Raw genomic sequence first — 9,544 nt, 5'->3', positions numbered from 1 at the left:
GGAACTAAACCACGATGACAACAGATTGCAGAACTTTGCATTGCTCCCTATGAAACCAAACGATCAAGAAAACATGTTTGTGCGCGACTGAATCTCATCCGATAAGGCAATCTCCAGGCATAAGTCGCCTAATGGAGTTCGCTGGCGGAGTCTTCCAGAACACGACACTTAATCCAGATCAATCAGATCTTCGTCTTGGCTTGAGAGGGACCCTAGGACTGCCTCCTTTATTGAAACCGAGCCGGTAGCCCCCACGCCACCTGCTGGGAACCTGTTGGATCCGCCGCTCCCAAGTGAAACAAAGAAGAAGCCTTCGGCAAGGCAGTGACGCCAAACGATGCCGCCATTGTCTGAACAGACCGAAGTCTAGGCGCGGTTTTCACCGGCTGCCAAGTCACCCAAACTCGTCGGCGAGACCACCCGGTCGACCACCTCCAATCGAGGAGGAGGCCACCACCACCATTGCCGGGACAGTTGCCCATGGTGTCCTCGTGCCACGAGCATAGCCCGGAGAAACCTGAGCGAGCCGCTGATGAGGGCGACATGAAGCAACAAGCAACATTCCCAGGCTATAAAAGGTGTTTTTGTAAGGTCGAGACATGTTAATACACGGTTTATAGACTTTACAAAAATGGAAAATGCTTACAATATGTTGGCTGATGTAGTAGCCGACTTCATTTTAGGCAAGTCCAACACAAGTAACAACACACATGTCTCTGCTTGGCTTCACTCTAGGCAGTACAATGCCCAACCGCCGACCCGTGCTCGTACCTTCCGACCCCGCTCCTCTGCACTTCCGTTGCACTATGACAACCGATGCCCCCCCCCCCTCGCGCCCTGCTAAACGTGTTTGTTGTTTTTGCTCCGGTAGGTTGACATAATCACTTCTCCTCCGTCAGACGCCGTTCTTCCGTGCCGACAAGCTAGCCACCTCGGAGTAAATGATGGTGAGCTCGCCATGTTCGAGCTTGATAGAGCACGAACTCTGAAGCTCCCCACATAGAGCCGAACCAGAGAACATAACATCTGTGAATGGATTGATCCACAGGGCGCTAGATTTGGATACAATAATCATTTGGCATGCCGGATTCATGGCTAGCGAGAAGTTTACAAGCCTCCATTGCCAATAGAGATTAGTGGAATCGGGATTTTGACATTGCATACAAAGTTTTGATATGCTTGAAGTATACATGTCATTTGTTGGATTCATAATGCTGCCATGTTTGAGTGAATTTTGGGTGTGTGCTTGGACGGGATTTCTCCAATGTTGTGAATGTGTTTCTCTATGTTGTGTGCATTGGGCATATACATTGGATGTGTTGGGTTTTCTTGTTGCAAACGGTTGTACACATTTCCAATGTTTTGCCTCAACCAAATGAGGATTGTTACATATATTATTTTATTTTGCTACAAAGATGTGCTTGAAATGTTGGAATATTTTTCACAACTTTTAGAGATGACGTTTTTTTTTTCTGCAAGCTACACATAATAACATTGCTTTCGTCGGAATTATGTTGCAATGACCGGACACTCCAGATTCATCACTTTTTTTCACGTGCAGATTCACCATTTAGTTGGATAGGACGACCAAGGTGACGGATGATTCTCCCCTAGATCAGCCGACAGATTGCTAGGGCCCCAAATAATCACTCCAAACTGTAACCTTTAAGGGGTAATATCTCATTTTTAACCTAAAAAGGATAAGGCCAAACTGATGGACGCGACACATTAATATCTCCGTACCATATTTTAGCCAAGAAAATATTTAAATCGGAAGCACACAGTGGCGCTTCGTCGTCAACGGCTTTGTCTTCTTCCCTCCATTCGCTTCTCCCCAACCTCGTCTCCCCACTCTGAATTCCTCCCTCCTTCCTGCGTATGCGTATATATCACACAGAAACACGCTTCAGGCTGTGAGGTCAAAAGAGCCACCTTCATTTCCTCTCTCTAGGTGATCTTCCTTGAGGGGATTTTGAGCGGCACGAGAGGATTAACTAGTAGAGTTTGTGTTCTTGGAGAGATTTGTGCCAAGGAGTCCACCTTGAGGAGCTGGTGGCGTCCCCTGTCAGGGTTAGCGTGAAAGGATCCACCTTTGACTGACCAAAATTCTTGAAGAAATCTGGTTGCTTCTTGGGAGGGTTGGTGGTTAGATTCGTTGATGTTTGCTCAGTTCTAGTAGTTGGAACGGTGGTTGGCGGCACCTTGTGTGGACAGAATTTGGGTGTTTCTCTGAAGAACCGTGGGGCCAAATTTCTCCCCCTCTGGTTCTTGACTTCTTGGGAAGAATCGATTTTTTTGTTTGATTGGGGAAATTTTGCCAGGGAGCTGCCTTCAGTCCATCCCTTCTTTTTTGCTGGATTGGATAGCTTCTTTGCAAAAGATACCATAAATTTAGAGTTTGAATCATTCCTGGGACTCGGTCTGTTTGAACCGGAAGGGGATATCTTTCGGTCAACCTTTGTTGTGAACTTGATCTAGATTTCGTTAGGTGGTTAGGAGAAAGGAGGAGTGAGGCTCGTGCTGAATTGTCTTTCTGAGGAAGGTTTAGTGAAAGAAAAGTTGGTACTTCCTGTAATTCCTCCTGGAGGATTCTGGTCTGTTTTCTGAAGAAATTTGAAGAAAGGAGGCATCCTAGCCTTTTCTAAGAGGCAAATGGCGGCGGTGAGTGATTTATCTGTACTTTCTCTTATGCTAAGTCATGTTCCTAGTGCTAGAGATTATCTTTAGTTTTTGTTGTCTTGGTGAAGCATGATGCATTTTCTTTCAGTTGATGGAGGACATATTTATCATTTCTCTCTCTTACGTTAGCTAATTAATCAGGTAGAGAAACTTCTCATTTCGTGGCCCTTCCTAGCTCCGGCACTGTTAGTTAGAAATATACTGTTTTCAGGTCGGAGTAATTTTTTCATGTCTGGAAAATGTTTGTACAAGTTTAATCTGAGACATTTCTGTCCAGAAACTGTAGATATATACATTGATGAATGAGCAGTGTATTTAACTGGGTAACCTTCCTGATTGTCCTTTTGTTGTAATTTGTTCACGTTATGTATGCTAGGCGTACTTTATGTTCTAGAAGATGATGTTTCTAAGATTGAGGACAGCACATACTGTTCCAAATAGGATACAAATCCTCTTGAACTAGTTAACACAAAATATTAGAATTGTATTTATTGCCTTGATCCAGATTAATTTGACATATAAAAATGTGAATCACCAACTAGCTTACAGTGCAAACTCAATATTTGCACGCATCATGTAAAATATAGTTCTTCTTTTGTATTAATATCTATCAGCTAGACATCATAGCTGAAATACTCCAGCAATTGCATTTGTAGGATTTTTCAGTTTCAGTTAATCTAGAACTAAGAATCTCCTGACTATACATATTAAGTTGTCATCATAGTTTCGTCTAGGGGAAATCATCAGCATAGTTACCTATTTATTCTGAAAATGGTAATTCCTGATTACTGATGGATTATATTTCTTTATGAACCCTAGAACATAGTTGTACTGATATTCCCAAGGTGTAATTTTTTATGTCGTTAAACAGAAACCACGCATTCCTGCATTTGGAGACTGGGAGAACAGTACTGAAGAAGTCCCGTACACACAGAAGTTTGAGGGTGCGCGGAAGAGCAAGAAAACAGGCGTTTATGCCAATCCAAATGAGCCAGGACGTCAACCCGAACCTCCTCAGAAGTCACCTTTGAATCCATCAGCATATACACCTGATCCTCGAGAACAGGGTCCAAGGACTCCACAACATGGAAGAAGGCCTGCAAACGATCCCCATCACCGCGAGGCTGTTCCACTAAGACAAACAAATCCTCAGCGGGAGCAATTGGGTGACGGTAGCGCACCAAGAAGCCCATACAGAAATGCTGCTGGATCTGCTTCACCAATGCATTCAAACAGTCCATCAAGGCCGAAGCCCAGGGCAACTGGAATGCAGACTCCAGAAAGGAGGGCTTCGTCAGATGCTCATGGCCAGCATACTCCTGGAAGGAGCAGAATGAGGCCGAGTAACCAAGGCTACAACGTAGTACATTCTAATCCTTGGTTTCTTATTGGTCTTCAAAATGTATGTGTGTACAGGTGCTTGTGGAGTAATGAGCTATTGCTTTTGCATTTCTGAATCCAGGCTGAAGAGGAAGTGGCTGTTCCACCATTTGGTGAATGGGATGCGGGTGATGCGACATCAGGTGAAAAGTATACGGGTATCTTCAACAGGGTGAGGGATGATAAATTGTCGCCTGACTCGTCTTCCAGGCAGCAGTCATCTGGTAACCGCAGACGGGACAATAAAGTTGAACAGGTAGTAAAAGCAACTCCTAAGTAAACTGTATGGCTTCTACTAGCATTGATTTACTTATCTTTGTCTGACTTCAAAATTTGGACTGCATACCACCCTGCGAATTGGAAATACCATGCATTTTCATAAGGGAATTGGTAGCTTTACTGTCATCTATTACAGCCATGAAAAACCAAATAAAAATAAGCAATCTGGTAATCAAGTCCTGTGTCCGTCAGCAAGATAGCAAGTAATTAGTTTTGTGGTTCATGTAATACGTGTTAGACTAGTTATTTACTGCAGCACAGCCAGTGGAATTAAACTGATTACAAAATGTGCAAATAAAAACCTGAATAAATTGACAACGTACCGCAAAACTGTCCAGTCATGCGATATGAACCTGACTCTCAGTGGTGTAGCTATGTGTAGTTCAGCCGCTGCTTACTCTGACTGTAAATAATGAGTAATTTATAATTTCATATAGACGTGGTTCTAGACTGCCTTAATTTGAATTGTTTGATCTTAATTTCAATTCTAACCATATTACAATTTTAATTGTATGATCCTAGTACTAATAAAAGTATTGCAATGATGATTCATAGTGGTCTTTTAATCCACCATACGCTAGGTCGCTAGAAGGTAACTTTTTGTGAAAAGTTAGTGTAATGAATACAGTGTGGTTGATAACTTCAGTGCATAAGGTACAACCATTTTCTTAACCAGTTAATCATATTCAATATGCATATTTGTTACAGTAGTAAAAAACAGCAATACCATGTGCAATCTGCTTTATTTGTATTGGTTATGACCTTATGGGTAGATCTCAAACTTTGGAGTTTGGACACAATGCTGTTAGTGATTTCATTATTAAATCACTTCTTTTTGCATAAATGCAAATTTTGGTGTCTATATCTTTATACTGAACATATGCTCAGAGCAACTACCATTATCTGTTTCTATTTCATTCGCCCTGTGATATTCCAAAGACATTTTAATCGTTAACTGACATTTTCTCTCTTTTTCTCCAGACATGCCCTTGCTGTATACTTTGATAAAATGGGGATATGATCACAGAGATTTCCGAAGAACTTTCCTGGGTTACTTGTGGAACAAATTGTCATTCTTGTGAAGAATTTGTCATGAAACTCTCTCATGTTTTCTTCCCAATGCTTCTTAGTTATTCTGTTGGTGTGAGTATGTACCTATAATTGCATTGTTCTATGATTTATGTTCTTTTCTTATGTGAAACATATATATGATGCAACTGAGATATGTGAAATTGTGAATTGTGAAGTATGGAGCGGCACTTTTCCTGGGAGCCCGAGTATATTATTGTGGTTTCACTAAAATCTGGTGCTTTTTTTTGCATATTGTATTTAAGTGCCCAATTTAATTTCATATGTTTTTGGTCCCTCACGAAATGTATACAACACTGGGTGAAAATATCATTTCAGCTTTGTTTGAAAGAGCATAGGAGGCCAAAAAAAAGTTTGACCTTTTACTACTGTTTTAAATTGAGCTAGTGCAGAGTAATTTTTAAATTGCTAAATTTGCCATCAACTTCCCTAAAGAGACTCTTTTGGAAAAAAAAAGTTTACAAGATTGTTGATCATAAATAGAATCTAGTCTGGTTTTCATTTTACATTAATTAAGAACTCAAATATTGCCATGAAAAAGAAAAGGAGAATAACAGAATTGAACTATCCCCAGAAAGTAGGTACTCATGGTATATTAGGAACAGTTGTATAAAACTCTGTACCTTCGTTGGACACACAGATTACATACTTACGGATGCTTTACACATAAGCTAGTCTGGGAGCATGTACCTATGTGTAAAACATTATGAGATTCAAAATTTTGGTGTCTGTTGAACAACCTGTTACTGTAGGTATCGTATATGCAATTAGAATCTACATTGATCATCGCTGGATGGCATGCACCCTGTTCTGCAAATCCCCCTTGCATAGGCTGAAGTGGCTGCTAGGACTAGCTATCTTAGCTTCCTTATCGGCAGGGAACGGCTGAAGAGCTCCTCAACCTCGGTTGCCTCCAAGTTCAGCTTGTCCAAAATTTCCATCTCCTCCTTGCTCAAACCCTGAAAGAAGTTCATTACGTCCTGTTTGACCTCCATGATGCCATCTGCTAGCCTCTTAACCAGTGTCTCCTCCTCCTTCTCCAGTTCCAGGACCTCGCCCTCGAGCTCCCCTCGAGCTCCTTTACCTCGTCAACGATGATTTTCTCCCCTTTCTCGACAGTCTTCTCGATCCTATCCGCGAGAGCAGGCTCAGGACCACACGTGTTGTCTGTCCTGATGAACGTGGAGAAGTCACGCCCTACGCTCTTTGCGGCCCTTTCTAGCTCAGGCACTATTGTTTCAGGCACCTCTTTGCTTCTTGTGTATATAACAGCACCACCATATCCATCCCATGCGTCGTTTCTTCCACGGTAGTATACAAATATGTAGTCATCTTCCTTGTTTTCTATTTTCGATGAGAGGATGTACCTACAGTTCAGAAAATGTCCAACTGATTTCAGTTTGAAAAACAAATGTTAAGTTGATAAGCTGAAGTACTATAACAATGGTCAGAATTTCAGTTTGTGCGGAGGGACATACCAGTCATCTTGGTAGTGAAGGTACTCGTTGTCATGGTTATAGAGTATTGCTGGTTGTGCGGGATCCTGCACGAAGCGCTGTACGGCTCCCCTGGTGAAGAAGCCGGTGTCGGGGGTCTGAATCCTCCATGCCAAATTTGCAACAAGTCTGTCTCCCTCGACACGAAACTCATGAAGCTGGCAATCAAACGCGTCGAACGTTGGATTTAGTCCACTTGATATGTACCACTTGCCAGTAAAATCTGCAATGTTGAAGCTCTTGACGAGGGCAGATGGATCAGGGACTGGGAACTCCCCAACATCAGACTTTTGCGGGACACACTTTTTGCGCGAAACAGCGCACTCGTTGAACTCATCGACCACGCTGTTCCCGAACAGATCCGCGCATTTGATCTATGGTGGTGACAAAGCAGAAGAAAAAATGTTATAGTTTTATTATTGTCGTGAGACATGTAACTGAACCCATGGTTGTGGACAGCTGAATTACCTGGCATTCGGTCTCGTCAGGTCGATTGTTGCATGTGTTTAAGCATGCCACGTTTGCTGCGCATGCCGGGTTGGCTATACATTTGGCCAGCTCTATCCTGAGATTAGTACCATTTGATTTAGGTAAGTAACACATGAAACATAACAAAATTTTCATATAGCCTACTAATTGTACTACACGCATACATCTGAATTTGCTTTGTATTATGAAATAAGAATAAACCGTATTGTCAATGCCCGATATGCAAACAAGAATTTGGGTTTCACTTGAACAGAGTAAAGAGTCACCTGCATTCCTTGAGCAGGCAAGTACATGTCTTGAGAGCGTCGGTGGCACCAGCAGAGGGGACTAGGAGAACCACGCACGCCGCGAGCCCTGACACCGTGACCAGCTGCAGCTTGCTCCAGCTCTTGATGCTGCTGAAAACGTCTGGTACCGCGTGCACTTTAATCTGGGGGAAAAAAATCATGACTGTCTGTCTTAGCAGCAGTAGTATAACTAACAAGAAGTGAAGCGAGATTGTTACCAAGAAATGGTGAATGAGGACTCACCTCGGACTGAGAGTTTTTCATTTGGAGGAGGTGATCGGTCCTCCATAGGTTTGCCCTCACGCAGCACCGGTGGAAGCTGCGGCTGCTGCTGGTAGCTGTGCCTCTAGAGCTGGCGGCGTGGAGATTGATGCCGGGAGAGCCTTCGGTCGGGAAGGCGCGGCTCACGCACTGCCGCAGCATCATCTGTGCCGCAATCTGCATTTCTTCAGAGTAGAAGTTCAGTATGCCAGCAACCACACTGAAGAAGCCCAAAGCAGAGCGGATTGAGCAAGCAGGGAATGCAGAGGAACCGAACCTGAGCAGCCACGGCGAGACGCGCTCGTGGGGAGGACGCGAGCGGAGGGGAGGTACGCCGAGATGGGGATTGGGGGGATAGCGCGCCGCGGAAGGATAAAAGGCAAAGCTTGGTTCTGGAGAGAAGCGCGCGGGAGTGGACAGACTTGCGGCGCGGAGCAGCCACCACCACCAGAGTTCACAGCCTCCGATAAGCACGGGCGGGGCCGGGTCGGAGAAAATGACCCAAAAAAACCACCACGTTTGCGATTAATTTGACGCGAAACTATCATTTTTGGAATTTTTTTGACATATAAATGCCACTTTTCGGCAGGATCGCGACGCGGAGCACTGATTGCTCTTTGTTAGCCGTTTAAGCAAGAATCTGACAAGTCTGTCCCACCCCTATCAGGCACACGTGGCAAGGGTAGATGATGGGCAACTCACGACCCTTAGGGCTCAGTTGGCCAGCTGGGATAAAAAAGGAAATAGCCGTTTTGTATCACCCTCTAGATCTCACTCCACTACGGTCGTTCCCGTTCGACTGTGTCACCGCCGCTGTTGGAGCTCGCTTCGTCGCCTTGTCGCCGTCACGGTAGCGATCACCACGGTTTCCTAGGGCGATGGTGAAGAGTCATCAACAAATGTCACGTCGGATGGCAGCTCGGTTAGTGATTTTTTTCTCTCGGATCTAGGGTTACAGTTGGGTTTATAGTCGGGGATTGTGAGAGTTTAGCTGGTGTGTGCTCTGATTTGGCACGTAATCCAATTGCTAGGTCCTCAATGTCATCTATGACTCCGATTTTTGTAAGCATCGAGTTGTAGCTGAAAATATGTAGCTTTTGGAGGATGGTGCATAGGAAGGAGGTTTCTAGGATGTGTGGTGAAGGTGTGTGAATTTATTTGAGTTATGTTATTCTTTTGGATTGTTCAATAGATAGGTGTGAATATGTAATATGTAGGAAGTAACATGTCCATGTATTTATGACATCTATAGGAAGCAAAAGGTTGTGATTATGTGAAATGGGTAGATCCAAAATGGCCACCATCAATGCAGAATGCAATTGCCGAATTTTGGGATATGTATAGATAAGTGAAGAGAGGCAGAGTTAGTGATAGTCTTGAGAACATGGAGAAGAACTTTCAATTGCCACATGAGAAAGAGAAGCTACACTTGGATCTTATGAAGGGTTGTGGAGGAGAATCAGGTGACACAGGGTCTTAAGGCAAAAGCAGAACAAGCTCTGTCTGATGCAAGAGTTGAATTGGCTTGCCATTCAAATATGCACAAAGTGATGAGAATTAAGGTAGAGAAGGACATAGACAAGT

General features: G+C 43.6%; 1 protein-coding gene and 1 pseudogene across 1 annotated transcript; one reads left to right on the top strand and one right to left on the bottom strand.

Moving 5' to 3' along the window:
- The first annotated feature begins 1,857 nt into the window (after nucleotides 1-1,857).
- On the top strand, nucleotides 1,858-5,584 carry LOC124670279 (RPM1-interacting protein 4-like). Its single transcript, XM_047206781.1, has 4 exons — nucleotides 1,858-2,661; nucleotides 3,551-4,039; nucleotides 4,142-4,315; nucleotides 5,320-5,584. Exons 1-4 carry the CDS (start codon nucleotides 2,653-2,655, stop codon nucleotides 5,341-5,343), a joined length of 696 nt encoding a protein of 231 aa, XP_047062737.1. The 5' UTR covers nucleotides 1,858-2,652; the 3' UTR covers nucleotides 5,344-5,584.
- Nucleotides 5,585-5,986: 402 nt separating this feature from the next.
- On the bottom strand, nucleotides 5,987-8,353 carry LOC124674342 (annotated as a pseudogene).
- Nucleotides 8,354-9,544: the final 1,191 nt, after the last annotated feature.

This window comes from Lolium rigidum, chromosome 7, assembly GCF_022539505.1.
Source record: "Lolium rigidum isolate FL_2022 chromosome 7, APGP_CSIRO_Lrig_0.1, whole genome shotgun sequence".
In the NCBI taxonomy this organism is placed as follows: Eukaryota; Viridiplantae; Streptophyta; class Magnoliopsida; order Poales; family Poaceae; genus Lolium; species Lolium rigidum.
Note: the sequence above shows the minus strand (reverse complement) of the source record. Positions and strands in the feature narration are given on the sequence as shown.